Here is a 21571-nt window from a genome sequence, read left to right as displayed (position 1 = left end):
GGATCATCCATCTTCGATTCAACGGCCCGAGTTAGCCCGCACCCTTTCGCCTGACATTTTTGTAAAAAGGCCCTTATAATTATTTGGATCTCAACCTATCATCCCTGGTTTCTTTCAAAAGGACCCCTGCCTTTTCTTTAAATTCTACCCAGTCCTCGTCTAGACTTTTTGTAAATGACAAGAATTGAATTGCTCAAAGTAAATGCTCAAAGTAAAGAGAGAAGGAGAAACACAGTGATGTTTTACCGAGGTATCGGAGAGTTGCCACTCCCCATTAGTCCTCATTGGAGCACCTGCGCAAGGGTGTAGCTCCCCCTTGATCTACGCAAGGATCAAGTGCACTCTATGGGTTGATTCTTTGATACTCCGTCATGGTGAATCACCCACATCCGCTCACAACTTGAGTTGGGTCATCCACAAGCTCCGTTGGATGATCACCAAACACCCAATCACCACCAAGCCATCTAGGTGATGGCGATCACCAAGAGTAATAAGCATGAACTCTCACTTGACCATGACAAGCCTAATGAGAAGGGTGGATGCACACTTTGCTACTCTTGATCTCACTAATGAGGGCTCTCTTTGGGATTATCAAATCTCAATCACCTCACTAGGACTTTGCTCTTCTTAACACTCTCAAAGGTGTTTCTCAGCTGTTGGAATGAGCAAAAGTACCCCAGACACAAATGGAGGAAATATTTATAACAATGGCTGAAAAACGAACCATTATGTGCTTCTGTGGGGTGACCGGACGCTCCGATCATATCGACCGGACTCTCCGGTCATGTTGACCAGATGCTCCGGTCAGTTCTCCCTGAACTCCAGTGTTTAAAATGTGACCGGACGCTGGACAACGTCTAGTCAACACTGACCGAACGCGTCCGGTCGTGATTTTCCCTCTCTGGAATCTTACTGGAGTCGACCGAACACTGGGACTCAGCGTCCGGTCACTTCACCTCTCAGCGTCCGGTCGCACCAGACGATTTCACCTTGATCAAATGAACTGACTGGACTCTGCGCCAGCGTCCGGTCAGTATTTGACCCTCCATTCACTTCCAACTCTCGATCATATGTGAATTAAGTTTGCTCCAATAGATCTAAGGGCTTTTTAGGAGCTACGTAGTGCTAGATTTAGCAAGTGTGCACCACACCTAACTCACTAGACTCACCTAGGTCAAGCTACTCATCCATACCCCCTTAATAGTACGACCAAAGGAAAAACAAAGTCCTAAACTACTTTAAGTGTCTCTTCCACTCCAATCGACACTTAGAACTAGTCCATCCTTAACCTTGTCGTTCATTCTTTGAAAACCAAAACGATTTCCATCGTAGGGGCATGACCACCATGATAGCCCAATCGATCTCCATTACCATGACCTAACTTATTTGCCTCTACAAAACACATGTTAGTCATAGTAATCATGTATTGTCATTAATCACTAAAACCCAACGAGGGGCCTAGATGCTTTCAATCTCCCCTTTTTGGTGATGGATGACAATACCACCTTGAGTATGTGAAAGAGTTGAGGTTTTTAACATGCTTGGTTCATATAAGCTTTTGACAATAAGAACAAAAGAGTTAGGCAAGCTTATATGACCCAAGCCAACATGATGTACTCAAAAAATATGAAATAAGCATGAGTACAAGTAATAAAGCTCATTTGCATCGGAGTAAAATGCGGAAGCAAAGCAAATGAGCATAACACTAGTGATATGACATATAAAAGATTCAAAGTAGAGAGCACACATGTCAAATATCACGATCACGTAGATATCACTATCACATAAGTATAGTTTGATGCATGAAAGTAAACACACATGAATGCATAATAGTGTATCACACATAAAAACCAAATATAATAGATAAACTAAGCTCCCCTAAGTCACTCCCCCTAAGTCTAACATACTCGATCTCTCTCCCCTTTGGCATCAAACACCAAAATCTAAGGGTCTGTCGGTGGGGCTGCAGCGGATGAGTCGGGCGCTGAGGTACGAGGAGCGATCTAGAACTATGTGCCATCATCATCTGACCCTGAGCTCTAAGCTGTCTGACCCTATGTAGCTAGAAGCAATGCTGAAGCAGTCTGGGTCAGATCAGGAACTAGAGTGGCCGTAGATTGTGAAGGTATCACTGAAGCAGGTGGCTCTGATGATGCAACAGAAGAAGGGAGCATCTCGGTAGTCCTAGTAATAGGTGCAACTATAGAAGGACCAGGGACATGCAAATATGGTGGAGTAGGCTACCCTGTCAACTCACTAAAAGTCACTCCAAGGCTCTTGGAGACTAAGGTATCTCGCACTAGCAGCGAGGAAGTCTGAGCCAGTGTGAAGCCCGTCTAAAGAGGTGTGAACTGCGGAGCTAGCATGGGCGAGGTAAACCACTAGGACACCTGCTCTGTAAGTGAAGCAAACTGTGCTGGTGGTTGTCCCTGACTCTAAAGCCCACTAGGCTATAAAGCTAAAGTCATAGAAGTGGTGGCAGGCTGACCTAGCTGGAGCGAAGGCTGTGGCGGTGGAGCCCTAATAGCTATCACTACTTGCTGCATAAATCCAAGGAGCTACTGCTGCATGAGGAGCTACTACTGATGCATGGCCTGCTGCTGCTGCTGTATAGCCTGTTGCTGCTGCTGGATTGCCTGCTGCTGTCGCTGGAACTCATCCTGCCTAGTCTAAAACTGTGCAAATATGGTAGCTGTCTCCTAAGCTTGGCGAGCCTGATCCTGTCTCATCCGCTCAAGTATGGCAAGTAGAGCGGGGTCTATCTGCGGTGTAGGTGGAGCTGAACTAGAACTACCGGCCTCATGGTCATGTCGACGTGGAGGCATATGAGGAATAGGCTAGTAGTCATCATCTAAGCCATCACTGGGGTCACTCACGACAATCCCCTCCTACTGAGCATCAAGCTCCTCCTCCTCTATAGCTGCTATGCTCCTAATGGTCTCATCCTGCTGAGCTACAGTCTCTGGCACCTCTGGAAATCGGCTCGACTGGCTGGGTGTCCTCACTGCAATATGATAGATTATCTGAGTCATGTTGTATGCAGGGAACTCTGTAGTAGCACCACTATACTCTGCCAGCATCTCTGGTGGCCTCATAGTAACTGTCCTATGGATTAGGAATGTAATCCGGTGAGCATATGACAGCTGCCTATGACCCCTAAACCCTTCTGCAATGGTATCCTCTATCTCTGATAGAAGGAGATCCCAAATGTCAAACACTGTCTACTGCATCAGAGAGTTCAGCAACCATAACTATATGCGAGTCAAGCCCTCGCGATACCCCATCCTTGGAAGTAGTGTCCTCCTCATAATAGCATCCAACACTATGGCTGTAGGAGTGAGATCACTAGGCATCCTAGTCGACCCCTCACTGAATGACTCTATAAAGCAATGATGGACTAGATCTGTAGAGGGCACAAGACCACCGTGAGGGCGTTTGGGAGGCATTGTCTATCCATAGCAAACCTCATGTAGCCGGATGGGCTGCTCCTAAAGTTTGAGTATCTCTCTGACCCTAGTGCTCGTCAGCCTGTAATCTCTGCCTCTAAATGCAAAGTGTATAAATCTGTGCTACGGGTTAATCCAGAGTGTAGCATAAAACTGACGGACCTAAGATGGAACATATAAGCCTATCCATCCAAGTAGATCTGTCAGCCTTGGCAGGTAAGCTAGGTAAGGGCGAATATGCTCTCCAGCTGCTGCTACAATGGTCTCAATGTTGCACACCCTCTAAGATCTAAATACTACCCCACTGTTAAGATATGCATTATAAAAATCTTCCTACAGAGGTGTGTAGAAACCCTCTGAAGCACGCTCATCCTGCCTCAGCGGGAACCACTGCTCAAAGTCCACAAATATGAGCTGCTAAACCTACTTGGCCGTGGCAGCCCTCAAATGCAAGTGAGTCACTGGAGGCGGACCCTGTGGTCTAGGCGGTGGGCGAGAACCCCTCTACTCTGTCTCTGATCTCGGTGTGACTAGAGCACAGGTACAAACAGAGTGGTGAAGCTATGGCTAAGGTGTCTGCTCTATCTCCTCAGCTTGCTCTCCCTCTTGAGTCTGCTCTGCTGGCTGTGGCTGCTACTGTGACTTCCCCTGAGACTAACTCTCATCAATAGAAACACGCCATCCTCCAACCATGATAGTCCTAGCTGGACCACCATGACGGCGCTCAACCTGCTCAAGTGCAGCCCTCGTAGATGGATAGAGTTGATCTGCAATGACAACACCACTCCAAGCACCTCCTATCTCTGCGCACTCTGCGGCTGCTCTCGCTGTATCTATATTAGGGTACTTGCGCTTCCTCGATGCTAGCTTCTTTGTCGCCTTGCCTTTTGCATCTATAGGCTAGTGAGGTGGAGGCCTTAGATCCTCATCACCGAGACCACCTCCAACATTCTTGACATGAGCTATCTGATGGATCTAAAAAGAATAACTATCGCTGACAAAGATCAACAACCAACTGTCACTTCTGAGGCTTGGCCTCGATCCATACTCGCGAGCTTGGCCCTCGAGTTAACTGACAACTGCCAATGGGACCACAACGGCACCGACTCGCTGCACAATAGAATAGATAGGATATACAAATAAATACAATATATCTAGAGATACGAAACCCTAAGAAAGCAAGAAATGGATACAAAATTGGAAATGAGGGCTTGCTACCTGACGAACCGGTGAACCATAAAGCAGAGGAATGACACGCGGGGAACCATCAGGAATCCTAGGGTTAGGGTACGCTGGTCGGCGTGGATCGGCCATGGAGATCCAAAGTGGGCACTGGAGATGCTTGTGAAGATGATAGGGATTCTGGTGAGGCACTAGTGGCGGCGCTAGGGCACGAGCTTGGTGGCGATTGGCGCGGTGGCGGCGCTGGAGCAGAACATGGTGGCACGAGATTGTTGTGGGTGGCAGCGGGCAGTGCTAGGGCACAGGCGCGGCGATGACATAGGAGCTACGTTGGCATGCTATTCGGTGGCATTGGTAGGGTGCGGCGGTGCTGACGTGGGGAGGCGCGTGCACGGGCAGCACTGGCATGGGAGTAGGGTGCTGGAGAAGATGTGATGGCTAGGGCGTGGTGTGGTGGCTCAGGACGGCGAAGACGTCACGGATGCGGCCTTAGGTCACGGCGGTTGGATTATATGTGTGGCCCCTGATGAGACAGAAAAGGAAACGAAGAAGAAGTCTTGAAACCGCATGTTTCCTACTGACCGGACGTGTCCGGCGACTCCTGACCGAACGCAGCCAGAGTTCGGTGCAAGCAGTCTTCTTCATCTTCGATCGACCGGACGCTGGGAAAGCACTGTTTCAGCGTCTGGTCACTCCTTCTCGGTAGTAGTTCACCTCCTATAAACTGACTGGACGCTGGACATCAGAGTCCAGTACAGCGTCCGGTCACCCATTTTCCAGCAAATCTTCAAAGTCCTTCGTGTTGCCTGTTCCCAATCAAGTCCCAACTTCAGTAAGATCCAAATAAACACCAATTGGGACTGATGTAAGTGACCTCTCTCAAACCCTCAAAATTTTCAAAATATTTTGCCTTAGGCTATAATTCTTTTTAAGAAAATAAGCAATAAGAGGGCAATTTAAGATAAACGACAAAGCAACATTCATGCATATGCAATGCAATACTTGAAAGTAAATCTAGTTGCTTGTCAAGTTTGATCCAAGGTTAAGCTTCTTCACACGCTTTTCGGTGGTTATCTTAACCATGTTAGACAAGCCCTATATGCATTACCATAAAGAGTAAACATGTTGTATATTACAATGCAATGCAAGGGACAACACAAGCTTATTTTTTAGTGAAGTTACTAAAATCAAGAACATTGAGCTCACTTCGCAATCGACAAAAAGTCGCCTCATTTAGTTGTTTAGTGAAGATATCCGCCAATTAATCCTCAGTCCTTACACCTTCTAATGAAATATCATTCTTTGCAACATGACCTCTAAGAAAGTAATGATGGATATCAATGTGCTTGGTGCGTGAGTGTTGAATCGGATTATTTACAAGTTTTACCGCACTTTCATTATCGCACAAAAGAGGTATTTTTCTAGAACTGCACCATAATCTAGCAAAGTTTGTTTCATATAAAGAATTTGTGCACAGCAAGCACCCGCGGCAATGTATTTCGCTTCGACGGTGGATAAGGCCACACTATTTTGTTTTTTGGAGGACCAAGACACAAGTGATCTACCAAGCAAATGGCACCCTCCGGATGTGCCTTTTCTATCCACTTTGCAAACGACATAATCCGAATCGGAATAGCCAACTAATTCAAATATAGCTCCTTTGGGATACCAAAGGCCAATGCTTGGTGTGTGTTTAAGATACCTAAGGATTCTTTTAACAGCAATTAAATGAGTTTCCTTAGGATTAACTTGAAATCTAGCACACATACACACACTAAATATGATGTCGGGCCTAGATGCGGTTAAATATAACTAGCTACCAATTATAGAGCAGTAGAGAGTTTGATCAACTGTGTTACCTCCCTCATCTAGGTCGAGATGTCCATTAGTTGGCATTGGTGTCTTGATTGGCTTACATTCATCTATCTTGAATCTCTTGAGAAGATCATTTGTATATTTCTCTTGAGAGATGAAAATTCCTTCTCTTATTTGCTTGACTTGAAAACCAAGAAAGAATATAAGCTCTCCAATCATTGACATCTCAAACTCCTTCGACATCAATTCACCAAACTCTTTGCAAAAATCTTCATTTGATAATTCAAAGATGATATCGTCAACATACACTTGACAAATGAAGATGTGCCCATCAAGCTTCTTGGTGAATAGTGTGGTGTCGACGTTCCCAATAGTGAAACCCTTCTCAATGAGAAAATCCCAAAGATGCTCATACCAAGCTCTTGGGGCTTGCTTGAACCCATATAGCACCTTGGACAACCTATAAACATGATTAGGATATCTAGGGTCTTCAAACCCGAGAGGTTGATCAACATAGACTAGTTCATTAATAAAGCCATTTAAAAATACACTTTTCACATCCATTTGATATAGTTTGATGTCATGATGTGATGCATATGTAAGGAGGATACGAATGGCTTTTAGTCTTGCAACCGGTGCAAAGGTTTCTCTAAAATCCAAACCTTCAACTTGAGAAAATCCCTTTGCAACTAGTCTTGCCTTATTCCTCACAACAACACCTTGATCATCTTGCTTGTTGCGAAACACCCACTTTGTTCCAATGACTCTTGCACTTTTGGTCGCTCTTCAAGAGTCTAAACTTCATTGCGGGTGAAGTTGTTCAACTCTTCATGCATAGTATTTATTCAATCTGGATCTTGAAGAGCTTCTTCTACCTTAGTAGGCTCAAAACAAGAGACAAAAGTGTGATGTGCAATAAATAAAGCAAGTTTTTATGAGCGAGTCATTACACCCTTTGATGGACTCCCTATGATAAGATCTTGTGGATGGTCTTGTAGTAGAGGTGTGTTTCTTCTATTGACCACTTGAGGAGAAGGTTGTGGAGCATCAATATCTTGTGCTTATACCACCATTTGATTATGGGAGACATGAGTGTCTTCATTTTCTACTCTCCCATCTTTATCATCATCTTGTGGCACATTTGATGAAGAAGGTGGATCAATTACTTGTACATCATCTTCATCATCTTTAGGCTTGATATCTGCAACCAGAATATTCTTCATAGCCTCCCTCAATGGTTCATCACCTACATCATCAAGATTCTCATGTGCTCCTTGGGAGCTGTTAGATTCATCAAATTCCACATTATATGTTTCTTCAATCAAGCTGGTGGCATGATTAAATACTCTATATGCTTTGGATTTGATGAGTAACCAACAAGAAAACCAATATCACGACATCTTTGAAACTTCCCTAGGTGTTGTCGCTTCTTATAGATGTAGCATTTACAACCAAACACCCTAAAGAATGAGACGTCCGGCTTCTTCCCATTGAGCAACTCATAAGGTTTCTTGCCAAGGAACTTTTGAAGGAATAGACTATTGGATGCATAGCATGTGGTGTTGATAGCTTCCACCCATAGAGTTTTGGGGGTGTTGTACTCATCTAGCATTGTTCTTGCAAGAGTGATCAATGTTCGGTTCTTTCTCTTAACTACACCATTTTGTTGAGGAGTATATGTTGCGGAGACCTCATGCTTGATCCCAACTTCATCACGATAGGCTTTTATATTTGTGTTATCAAATTCTTTGCCGTTGTCACTTCTAATCTTCTTGAGCTTCACTTCAAATTCATTTTGTGCTCTCTTAGCAAACTTCTTAAAGCAAGATACAACTTTAGATTTGTCATGAAGGAAGAATACCCATGTGTATCTTGAATAGTCATCAACAATCACAAGACAATAAATATTTCCTCCCAAACTCTTATATGTTGTTGGTCCAAATAAGTCCATGTGAAGAAGTTCTAGCACTCTTATGGTTGACATGAAAGCTTTTGTTGGATGAGTATTTGCAACTTGCTTGCCGGTTTGACATGCACTACAAAGCTTGTCCTTTTCAAACTTCACATCCTTCAACCCTCTCACCAAATCATTCTTCATTAGCTTCTTGAGTGAGCTCATCCCAACATGAGCAAGTCTTCTATGCCATAGCCATCCAAGTGTTATTTTGGTGAATATGCATATTTTCAAGTTAGCATCTTCGGAGGTGAAATCCACTAAGTATAGGTTGTTGTATCTAAATCCTTTGAATATCACTTGATCATCATCCTTCTTAGATACAACAACTTCCTTCTTGGTGAACAAGCATTGGAAGCCAAGATCACACAATTGTCCAACGGATAGCAAGTTGAAGCTCAATGAAGCAACATAGATCACATTTGAGATTGAATGATCATTTGATATTGCCACTTTGCCTAATCCTTTGATATTGCCCTTAGAATTATCTCTAAATGTGATTCTTTCTTGTCCATCTACTTCTTCATCTAGTGCGATGAACATACGAGGATCACCGGTCATATGTTGTGTGCAACCACTATCAATAACCCAATGACTTTCACTGGTCTTGTAGTTTACCTACACATAAGAGATCAAGCTTTAGAAACCCAAACTTGTTGAGGGCCCTTCACCTTCTCAACAAGTGACTTTGCAACCCAAATTTTTTTAGGCCTATTCTTGTTTAGAGGTTCTAAGAACATGACTTTCATCTTTCCACTAGAATCCTTTCTAAGCATATAATGTGCATTGAAGGCAAAAGGTCTAGCATACTTGGGCAAGGGTTGTGGTGGTGGAGTTTGGCACTCATGGGCAAAGTGGCCTTCTTATCCACACTCAAAACACTTCTTTGGCTTTGGCTTTTGTTGTTGTTGAGCTTGAGCCTTCTTCTCTTTGTTTGCCATGTACCCAATGCTACTTCTATCCATCTTCATGATGGAGTTTATTAGTAGCTCACTTTGAAGATGCTTGCCTTTTGTGAACTTGCTCAATCCAATTTTGAGATGCTCTTTCTTCAACTTGAGCTTCTTGTTCTCTTCCTTGAGAGCATCATTATTTTTCTCTTGCTTGAGCTTCTTGTTCTCTTCTTTGAGCTTCTCATTCTCAAGAATCAAGTCACCATCATGATCACTAGTTTCAAACACTATGGTGTTGGTGGTATTGAGCTCTTCAAGATCTTTCTTGAGCTTTTCATTGTCATTCTTGAGCTTGACAAACTCATCATAATCATCAGCCTCAACCACTTGCTTGCCCTTGCTACTAGAACTTTGCTCAATGCTCTCAATGATCAAATCATCACATGATGTAGCTATATCAATCTTAACAACATTGTTAGTAGCATCATGTGGCTCATTGGATAGAAATTCTTGAGCAATGACAAGATTATCATGATTAATCTTAAGAGTGGTATATTCTTTTTTTAGCTTGTTGTGGCTAGTGATGAGCTCTTTGTGCATCCTCTCAAGTTTATCATGTTTATCTTTAAGCTCTTTCTTAGAAGATTTGAGCTCCTTGAGTTTGGATGATAGCATTTTTGGCTATATCACATTTTGCTAAAAGTGAATCATTCTTAACCTCTAGTTTTTCATTCTTAGCTCTACTATTTCTAATGATCTTAGTGTATTGATTTAGCAATTTAACAAGATCATCATAAGAAGGTGATTCATATTCATCATCATCACTATCGCTATCATCATTGCTAGCATGTTCATCACCACTACTATCATCATTTGATACCTTGCGATCACCCTTGGCCATAAGGCATAGGTGTGTAGGGGACGATGGCGGTGGTGGCGGTGAAGATGATGAAGAGTCGATAACAATGATGGCCACTTTCTTATTATTACTATCATCATTGGATGAGCAACTTGATGAATCAATGTCTATGAGCCAATCACTGACGATGTATGCCTTTCCACTCTTCTTCTTCTTGTGGAAGTCCTTCTTGCCATCCCTCTTCTTGTATGGCTTGTTTTTCTTCTTCTCATCTTCTTCTTCATTGCTTGAGTCATCTTTCTTGCCCTTGTACTTGTTCTTGTACTTGTCTTTCTTGGGCTTTGTACATTGATATGCTAGATAACCAAGTTCTCCACAATTGTAGCAATCCATCTCTGAGATTGGCTTCCTTCTAGAGCTTGTGAAGAACTTCTTCTTGCCATCGAACTTGATGCTACTCTTGTTGAGCTTCTTTAGCATCTTGGTGGTTCTTTTCACCATGAGAGCAAGACTTGCATCATCAATTTCATCATCACTTGAGCTCTCATACTCAAGCCTTGCTTTGCCCTTCTCTTGGCTAGCTTTGAATGCTAAATTTTTTTTCTTTCTTCTTTGTAGAGGATGAGCCATCTTGAGATGTGATATGCATATACATCTCATGAGCATTTATCTTTCCCAAGATTTATAGCGGTGGAAAGATCACCTTGATGAAGCACGGTCATAATATGCCTATATTTGTCAATGAGGAGGACACTCAAGATCTTTCTTACAACATCGGATGGTTGCATTTGAGTGAGTCCAAGCCTATTGACTTCCTCTACAAAAGCATTCGAGCGTGAATATATTTTATTAGCACATTCTTTAGGAAACATCTCAAAAGAGTTAAGTTTTTTCATGACAAGATGATAGCGTTCCTCATGCTCACTCTTTGTTCCCTCATGGAGCGCACAAATGTCCAACCATAGTGCATGGGTGTCTTTGTGGTTCCTCACCCGGTTGAACACATCTTTGTAAAGGCCTCTAAAGATGGTGTTTCGAGCCTTTGCATTCTATTTTTCATAATTCACATCATTGCCTTGTAGGTGTATAGCATCCCGAGGTTTTGGAAAGCCTTGTGAGGCGGCTCTAAGTATTCCAACATCTAGAGCTTCTAGATACGCCTCCATACAGATTTTTCAATATAAAAAATTATCCCCCTCAAAGATAGGAGGAGGTCCATCCCCGTGAGACATCTTTCTCTAGACGGTTAAGCCTAAATACGTGAGCACGAGGCTTCAATACCAATTGAAAGGATCAAGATGCCCAAGAGGGGGGTGAATTGGGCTAATTCTAAATTTTTTTGCAATAATTAAGTCCTATGGTTAGCCTAATTAACCCCTTGTGCCTAGAAAGTGTTTCTATTTATCTACCGTATAAAAGTTTAGCAACCTATATTTCAATCCTACTCTAGCATGGCAATTATATGAATATAAATGACAAGAATTAAATTGCTCAAAGTAAATGCTCAAAGTAAAAAAAGAAGGAGGAACACAGCGATATTTTGCCAAGGTATCAGAGAGTCGCCACTCCCTACTAGGCCTCGTTGGAGCACCCACGCAAGGGTGTAGCTTCCCCTTGATTCGTGCAAGGATCAAGTGCTCTCTATGGGTTGATTCTTTAATACTCCGTCACGGTGAATCACCCACAACCGCTCATAATTTAAGTTGGGTCATCCACAAACTCCGTCGGATGATCACCAAACTCCCAATCACCACCAAGCCATCTAGGTGATGGCGATCACCAAGAGTAACAAGCACGAACTCTCATTTGACCATGACAAACCTAATGAGAAGGGTGGATGCACACTTTGCTACTCTGATCTCACTAATAAGGGCTCTCTTCGGAATTCTCAAATCTCAATCACCTCACTAGGACCTTGCTCTTCTTGACATTCTCAAAGGTGTTTCTCAACTATTGAAATGAGCAAAAGTACCCCACACACGAATGGAGGAAGTATTTATAACCATGGCTGAAAAACGAACCGTTATGTACTTCTGCGGGGTGACCGGACACTCTGGTCAGTTCTTCTCGAACTCCAGTGTTTAAAATATGACCGGACACGTCCGGTCGTGATTTTCCCTCTCTGAAACCTTACTGGAGTCGACCGAACGCTGAAACTCAGCATCCGGTCACTTCTCCTCTCAGTGTCCGGTCACACCAGACGATTTCACCTTGATCAAATGAACTGATCGGACTCTACGCCAGTGTCCGGTCACCCAGAGTCAGCGTCCAGTCAGTATTTGACCCTCCATTCACTTCCAACTCTTGATCATATGTCAATGAAGTTTGCTCCAATGGATCTAAAAGCTTTTTAGGAGCTACGTAGTGCTAGATTTAGCAAGTGTGCACAACACCTAACTCACTAGACTCACCTAGGTCAAGCTACCCGTCCATACCCCCTTTAATAGTACGGTCAAAGGAAAAATAAAGTCCTAAACTACTCTAAGTGTCTCTTCCACTCCAATCAACACTTAGAACTAGTCCATTCTTTGAAAACCGAAACGATTTTCATCATAGGGGCATGACCACCATAATAGCCCAATCGATCTCCATTACCATGACCTAACTTAATTGCCTCTGCAAAACACACGTTAGTCATAGTAATCACGTATTGTCATTAATCACCGGAACCCAACTAGGGGCCTATATGCTTTCTGCTGGCTATAATGGCTCCGTTCAGCTTACTCCATATTCGACTTGTTCGACTTCTTTTTTCAGTCAGAACATTATTTTTCTATCACAATAATTCAGTCAGAATAGTGTTTTCAGCTAGTTTCAGCCAAAATTCTACTTACCAAACGGGGCCAATATTTAGAAGCTTTGGTTTACTTCCTCGGATAGAGAAATCGATGGTTGCATTGTTTTTTAAGCAATTCTTTTATATTTCTGCCAGCCGGAACAGCACTGCTTTCAGCCAAAATATATATACAATAACCGTCTATTAGAATGAAGTTTTTTTAAAACTATTTGGAATGAAGTGTTGAAGGCCTATATATTTGGTGCAAGAACCCATGAGTATAAAATGAAGCTTCGAGGGCCATTGTCACTTTCTATTCCCCCAGTCGATGTGGTTTCATCTTTCTCACCCCATCACCAGAAACCTCATCGCCCGACATCTCACGCCTTTTGTAGGATCTTTTTCGCACGACAAGTTGACAACAGGTTTGATGTTGAGTTAGAGGATTGTTTTCTTTGAACTAAAAGTGCCACGAGTATCCTAATTAGTGAGTACTCCCTCTGTCCAAAAATATGTGTCATTCTCATTTCTCGAGTAGTCAAACCTTTTTAATTTTGACTAAATATACAAAAGATATTAGTATTTATAGATCTTTGAATCTATTTTCATAACACATTTATTTGGAGTTAGAAATATTGCTAATATTTTCTATAAATCTAGTCAAATTTAAGAAAGTTTGACTGACAAAAAAAAACATATATATCAATATTATTTTAGGACGGAGGGAGTAGTAAGGTGGTTTTTTGCGACACTTTTTATTTTGTTGAAAATCGCTTGTATGCCACTACGGAGAAAGTACTATATATTTTAATCATTTCATTGTATTACAAACATTAATTTAATGAGTCCTTGTCGTATTTTTTTTTCCAAGTGCCAGGCGGCCCTGCGTGATGTGCCAGCAGCCTGCAGCCGCGCGCTGGTTTTCCATGTGGTGAGATAGGATGCATGGTTCCACGGTCCACCCAGCGCCGACCCCCAGTTCCATTCTGACGTTATCCTATCCCAGCGAACGATTGAGCTTTACGTGATTTCCTATTTTTAGTATAAAAAAATTCTGCAAGTTTCTTTTCTTTTGGAAAGTTTACCTTTTCCGCTGACGCCTGACGCATTATCTCCTACAACTAAAAATAATAAAGTGTAGATATTTTTTTGGTACGACATTTGTTTTGGTTCGTCCGTCTGTCCACGTCTACAATCCCACGACATCTCCTTGATTGAATATTGCCTGTTATGTGATAAAGGAATTACGGCAAAATAGGAAGTAGAAAATTATTATGCTATCCATATACACATTGCATGTTTGCATGCACCAACATACATGGCAATAAGCAAAATGAAAGAGAATTAACACAGAATGAAAAGGAATTAAGACAAAAGGAATATTTTTGCATTTTTGAGAACATATTTAATTATTTCTCCTCTTTGCATTTGCAAAAGGGACAGCTTTTTCCTTCTTTTCATTTGGTTTCACGCTCACGTGTTCCATCGTCCTCGCTTGTTGTTTCTTGCGTGAACCATAGTTGATGTTATCTGTCTTCCATGGCTCAGCCTCCTAATCCCAAGAGAAGGTCCCTACCTCTCTCGGACTGGAGATCCGGCCTGCCAGAGGATCTTCTCGAGTCCATCAGGAAGCGTCTCGTGTCAGGCCACGACGCGGCGTCCTTCCGATCCGCTTGCTCCCCATGGCGCCCCGCCGTCCCGTTCGCGACCTTCGGGCCGCTCTTGCTGCTCCCGTTCGACACCGACTCAGACCACGTCGGCTTCTACTGCGTCCCGGAGAAGAAGGTATTGTCCAAGACGCTGCCTGACGTGCACGGCAAGGTGGCGTGAGGCTCCTCGTGTGGGTGACTGGCGCTCATGGACGAGGCGATGTCCGTGACGCTGCTGAATCCATTCGCCGGTGCCCGTGCCCCCCGCGTTGAGCTCCCGCTAGTAGGCGAACACGTCGCGGCGACGTCCTCATCGGAACGCATGTCTAGGGTACACGGTCGGTGGGTCCTCCATCCCACCAACGGCTATGGGGACACGGATGCCGCAGACAGAGCCATCAAGCTAGAAGGCATGAGGGACATGTTCTTCCGTGAGATCGTGCTCTCGGCGCCGCCTAACGCCGCCGGCCGTGCGTGCGTGGCCATAGCCATGCCTGGATGCTCCACGGAGGTCGCGTTCTACCTAGTTGGAGTCGACAGCGCATCGACGCTGCTCGACACCAAACTGGAGTTCTCTGTGGGGTCCATCGTTCACTGTCAAGATAAGTTCTTGGCGATCGACTATACTGGAGAAATCTTCGTCTGCAGCAGCAACGCCGTCAGCGCTACTCTAACCGCGACACTGCTGCCATCGCTATCGCCACCTGCGGGGCTCTACCACCGCAGCTACCTAGAATCAAACAGTGAGTTGCACATTCGTGGGTGCCATGGTGAGCACGTTCCACGAGACACAGAGCTTCACCTACAGCAGCGCAATCTATAAGTGCAACCTCCACGACCGTTCGCCGGAGTGGTCCAGGGTGAGGGACATCGGTGATCAGACACTGTTCGTGTCTAAACATTTTAATAAAAGCTTCTGTGGAACAAGTGTATCCAAGTACAAGGAGAACAAAATCTACATGTCTGGGCCATTGTATGGGGATCCATACGACTTAGTCCATCGACTGGAGATCATTGATATTGCTACTGGCGCATCTGAAGTGAAGCCCGTCCAAGAAAAGATGTAGGGTTCCAAGGCTCTAGGTTGGATTCGACCCAATCTCTGAAAGCTCTAGAGTTTGTGAGCCTATGACGCCGCGCACTCCGTGACTGTGTTAAATTCATAAACTTTGCCTTTTGAATTAAATGTCACTTTAACGTTGGTATTTAATTTAACAGTATTGTTATCTTATCGTGCGATCCGTATGTTTTTAGTATAAACTGTTAGTTATCCCATAGCAACGCACGAGCACGCTACCTAGTAAAAAAGCAAAACATTTACTTTAACTTAGTTATAATTTCTGAATGGTGTATCTGTTTTTAATTCCATCTGCACCGATGTATTCTACGTGACGATGCAAACCCCCCAGTTGTATATGTTTCAAAGTATTTTTTTTTCTAATAGCAAATTATATGTCCTAACTTATAACTTATATATAATGTATGTACAAGTTATATAGAATAACTTGTCATAATAACTTATGTACATAAATTGTCTAGAATAACTTGTGTATATAAGTTGTGTTTGATAACTTCTGTACATAAGTTGTATTTCATAACTTTTTTTTGTTTATAAGTTAATTCGTTCATTTGTGTGTTAATAACTTTTGTGTTTGTAAGTTTTGGCATAAGTTATAAGTTAATTCATTTATTTGTGTTTAATATTTTTTTTTTGTAAATAAGTTGTGTTTCATAACTCTTGTGTTTTTAAGTTTTCTGCATAAGTTATAGATATAAGTTATATGTTCTAAGTTATATGTTATACCCAATGACTTAGCCTTAGATAGGAGTGCATGAAAAATAGCTATTTATGTGCCTGAACCTTGATGGCTTTTGCTGGGTTTCAACTCTAGCCTATCTCAATTTGTTTGGGACTTAAAGACTTTGCTGTTGTCGTTGTTCTAAGCTATATGTTATACTAGAATGAAATTCTTCAAATCATATGTAACTGAGGTCTAGTTTTGTTCGTCTCATCGCGTAGAACACACCGGTATAAACGGAATTTAAAATGGATACACCATTCAGAAGTTATAGTATTTTAAAATAAATATTTTATTTTTTTAAGACTAGGTCACCGCTGATGTCACCCAGGCGGTGCTTGCATGCTATGGCTGTTGCGTTGATGATTACTTTCCAAATATGGGTAAGAGGTGAAATTTTTTCCATAAAAAAATATTATTGGTGGGATCCGCGCCGACCTCACCAGTGCGAGTGAGATAGGGGATGCATGGTTCTACCTTCCCCGCTTTGAGTGGTCTGGATTGTTCAGTATAGGATGCATGTTAGAGTGCAAAGGATGAAGATCCGGTTAGAGTGCAGGAGGTCAGGCCGACCTCACCAGCGCGAGTGAGATAGGATGCATGTGTTACGCAGAATAAGCTTGTGTTTGCAGATGTCTAAAACCGCTAACACCGCGTGCTAGGCTACCAGCAGTCAGAGACGATGAACAGCGTGCTTAAATTAGCTGTATGTATTAGTATGTACATGATGATTATTGCAGTAGCTTATTAGTTTAGGCATCTTCCTTCCGCGGAAGTGGAGAGGTCGCCGTCCTGTCAGGATTGTTGTGCCAGTTTCGCTACTAAAGACTAGGGATAAAAATGGTACGGATATTTTCCGACCGTATTCGAAACCGAAACTGTTTAGAGGGGTTGAGATCTGTCCGTATCCGAGTCCGGATATCCAACATCCGATACCGTATCTGTATCCGAATACTCAAATCGCATATTTATGATGTCAATATCCAATCGTATCCTATCCGACATAGTTGACACTATCCGTATTCGAATCCGAATCCGGACAGAAATATAAAAACAAATATAATATCGGTGATATCCGTTCGTATCCGATCCGTTTTCATCCCTACTAGTAGACACGCCATGGGCCTTTAAGTTTTCCGCGGTGCTCTCCTGTAAAAAACTAGGGCGACTAGCGTCTGTACGTCTAGCCCGAGGCTCGTGTCTGAACGTCTATGCTCACATAAAAAAAATAGCATGCCCCGCCCTGCGCCTAGACGAGGACCGCTCACGTCCCTTTCACTTCTCACATGGATTGCAATATGTGCAACAAGCGATTTATTTTTAGAACTTTCAGATGCAACACTTGCACAATACATCTAAGGACAATGAAACATGCTTCTAAAATACTTCCAAAAACATATGAAAAACACTTGAAAATCATTACAAACATAAAGCAATATCCAGATAAAACACTTGCAGCATATGTGTGAAACGTATGCAACATCCAGATAAACACATTTGTAACAATACGTCCAATACACAAATGAAATGTTGAGAACAGACCTTTGCAATATACGTGTACAACAATTGTAACATTCTCATATACTTTTGCAACATTCATGTGAAACAATTGCAACATATCTCTGAAACATTCAAACATCCAAAACACTTGAAACATACGCTTGCAACACGCGCTTTTCAGCACATCGCAACATCCTCCTTGCTGCTTACGAAATGGAGACTTGACGGCGTGTGGAGTTCACCGGAGGCAGCTGCGCCGTCGCCACCATCGACCAGATGAACTCCGCTTACTACAAGGCTAGCGGGGACCCCTTCCTGGCTGCTGGTATTGTGGGCTCGACACGCAGCCCTTACAGCCAGCGTCGCACTCCTCACCACCATCGAATCTCTCATCGTGCGGTGGATCTGGTGGAAGCAGCAGCAAGGTAGAGTGGGGTGGAGGCACGCGGCGCATGATGCGGGCGAGCGGCCACCCTGCCGAGGGGCTGCACTGCACGGCTGGGGCACTGCCAGGGCGAGCATGTGCAGTGCACGTTGGGCCATGTCGGGAGAGGGAGAGAGGGGGGAAGGGGAGTCTGGGGCGGAGACGCGGGCGGTGCGGAGCCAGCGGCGTCGACTGGCGGGGGGTGGGAGTGACGGTGTCGCCTGAGGCTACGGCGGCAGGTACGGTGCTCAGTGCGGGTCGATGTTTTTTTTTGTGATGTGGGCGAGTGGCGTGAGTGTTGCCGTGCGAGCGGCACGAGCAGGTTTGTCGGTTTGTCCGGCCGGACCCTCCGATCTAATCATTATTGATAGAAAATTGTCCCAACCCAACTGAAATTAGTATCCTAGGGTCTGTTTAGATGCCGAAAAATTTGGCAAAATGACACTGTAGCAGTTTTCGTTGTTATTTGACAATTAGTGTCCAATCATAGTCTAATTAGGCTTAAAAGATTCGTCTCGTGGATTTCGTCTAAACCGTGTAATTAGTTTTATTTTTTATTTATATTTAATACTTCATGCATGCGTCTAAAGATTCGGTTGACTCGATGTGACGGAAAATCTTAAAAAATTTGGTATTTTGGGAGGGAATTAAACGGTACCCTAGTACTAGTTCCTTAAGTGAGAACCAAAATAAGAAAGTGTATAATTTCTGTCATCATAAGACAAATAAAACACACACGTAATCGGTGATTTGATTGAGATGTGTCGACGAACCCTCAACCTTATCCCGTGCGTGTCGTTCGTGGACCTGAACCGTTTGGGATGTCCATGCATTTTCCGCAGCTGCAGGCATCGTCTTCTCATCGTCACCGTAATATTGACGAAAGCATATGCCAGTTTGCAGCTGCGGCTGGCTCGAGGACATCTTAAGCTCTAAGGCAGCTTCATCTGTAATCATTAATTTCAATCATGTCGTCGCTAAGCCATATGTGTTTATGTATTCAGGCTAATCGAGACCCTACGAGATCGAGTGGAATTACTCCCTCGAGTCAGCTTAGGCGAGGAAAGAAAGGACGTCGGGAGAGGGAAGAATGGTTTGCTGGACGTGAGCTCCGACACGGACCTGCACCTGCGTGCTGAAATCTTCCTGTTCTCGCGCGCGTACGACCGGAAGCAATGAGAAACGTGTGTAGACAGACGATGTCCCGGGAACGTAACGTGTGGATCTTGGTAAAATGAAAACGCGCGCACGCGCACGCCGTCGTGCGACACGAGACACGACCCCGAGGTGTCGCCGTTGTTTATTAGTCGACACAATGTGCTGCTGCCTGCATCCGAGGTACGGAGTACTATTTGGGGCTGACTGTCAATCGGCAACCGCGGCTACGTGTTCGCGCGCACACGCACCGCTTGTTTCTGGTATCAATCACCAACAGCAACAGAGACAGACCCACAAGCATGTCAATCGTACTAGTCTCGTTGATAGACAATAATGACTGCAGAGATTTTCATAGGATTTCCGATACCCCAACCTGGAGCGGCTAGACCTGTTCTGCTGCACTGCACTTCAAATGTTTTTATCTCGTAGTATTTTAGCATATGCTAAATTTCTACGAAACGAACGGAGCTCGCCGATTTCACCATTTTCCTTCTGTTTATTGATCAAAGAATGGCGGTACAGAGCCCGTTCGCTCGTTCATATACGATCATAGATTATAAGCTAAAACAATATTTTTCTTTTATATCAAACCAGCCTATAAATAATCCACGATTGTTTATGATGAAACGAACGGGCTGACAAATTGCATGCTTGCAATGTGCAAACATCATCACCAGTTCACCACAGGTAAAAAGATGTGCAGCTGCATCATGCGTGAGAACACCCGCCCCAGATCCGTAGTAGTACAACGACATGCAGTGCCTCCTCCCATTTTTCTTCTTCTTTTTTTCCTACTAAAAAAATAATGTTGTCCCCAACCAATCCGGCGCGGCGCCTAACCAAGTCCCCCACGCTAATAAATCCTTCGCCTTATTCATCGGCCTGTCCTTCCCCCCCCCCCCCCTCGCTTACAGGTGGGCCCCCACCACGGAATCGGCATCTCCAGCTGGTGGCCCTATGGCATATTCACATCGGACACCCACCCCGTCGTTGGCCGTTGCCGTTCCGTTCCGTTCCACTAGCCCGTGTGAGCGAGGGGAACGGCACGCCGCCGGTGCCACTGCCGCTGCCGCTGCGACGCGTGCTCGCGCCGCCACCCGACGACGACATGGTCCACCTCCGCCTCCGCGGCCGCGCCGTCGCGGCGGCAGCCGCCTTCATCGGCGCTGCAGGCGGCGGCCCACCACGGCTCGCCGCCGCTGGCCGTGCTGGCGCCCCACAGCCTGACAGCGGCGGGGAACGCTCCTCCGCTTGCGGTGGCGCCGCCGACACCTCCGATACCCGAGGCGCAGCCGGAGATGCGGCGCGGCAGGCCCTGCCAGGTCCGGACCACGGCGCCGCCCCAGGGGAAAACGCCGTCCGCGGCGCCCTCGTAGAACCCGATCCGCTTCAGATCCTCCTCCTCGTCGCCGGAGGAGCTGGCGTCCGCCTCGTCGTCGGAGCTCTCGTCTTGGTCGCCATCCTCGTCGTCGTCGTCTTCGTCGCAGGACGAGTAGTAGGTCCCGATGTGCGACTGGATGACCTCCTTCCCGCGGGAGCGGAGGCGCAGCACGATGACCTGCAGGCGGCGCAGCAGGCTGGGCAGCGTGGCCAGCGCCGCCAGCGCCACGGCCAGCGGCGCCCACATCTCCGCCAGCAGCGCCGCGGCCATCGCCGGCGCCCGCGAGAACCGCCCCACCCCGGCCTCCAGCATCGCCGCGGCCGCCGTCTCCATCCCTTCGCCGAGACCAGACCAACAAACAACCCCCCGAAAGATTTTTTTTTAAAAAAAAAGAACAATCGCGTCGCTCGTGTGAAGCAAGAGGACGGATGCGATGCGAGGAAATGGGGAAGGAAGCGAGCGAGGCGGCGGCGTCGCTTTAAGGGCTAGGCGGGCGTTTCAAAATTCCCGTTATGCCCACCGTGGGGGCACGGTGTCAGTGACCCAAGGCTCGGGGTTCCAGAAGAAAAAGTCGCAGGCGGCGGAGCCAGTAGGCGCGGGTGGGACGGAACGGCAGCGTCGTTTCGCCATCAGCCGCAGCGTACCCACGGTGACAGCGTGGGCCGGCGGGCACGAGAAAGCGCGCGTTGGAGGTGCATGGCATGTGGGTCCGAGGAAACACTTGGGCCCACGCAT

The 21571-nt window shown here is 45.1% G+C and overlaps 1 protein-coding gene across 1 annotated transcript; it reads right to left on the bottom strand.

Moving 5' to 3' along the window:
* Nucleotides 1-19931: 19931 nt before the first annotated feature.
* LOC136551593 (uncharacterized) lies at nt 19932-21282 on the bottom strand. The gene has a single exon (XM_066543141.1). The coding sequence runs from the start codon at nt 21167-21169 to the stop codon at nt 20474-20476; it is 696 nt and encodes a 231-aa protein (XP_066399238.1). The 5' UTR covers nt 21170-21282; the 3' UTR covers nt 19932-20473.
* Between the last annotated feature and the right edge of the window lie 289 nt (nt 21283-21571).

The sequence above is a fragment of the Miscanthus floridulus genome, chromosome 4 (assembly GCF_019320115.1).
Source record: "Miscanthus floridulus cultivar M001 chromosome 4, ASM1932011v1, whole genome shotgun sequence".
NCBI classification, from domain to species: Eukaryota; Viridiplantae; Streptophyta; class Magnoliopsida; order Poales; family Poaceae; genus Miscanthus; species Miscanthus floridulus.
Note: the sequence above shows the minus strand (reverse complement) of the source record. Positions and strands in the feature narration are given on the sequence as shown.

Excerpts from the sequence above, each read along its gene's own strand:
- LOC136551593 (XM_066543141.1), bottom strand. The coding sequence starts at position 21,169 with ATGGAGACGGCGGCCGCGGCGATGCTGGAGGCCGGGGTGGGGCGGTTC.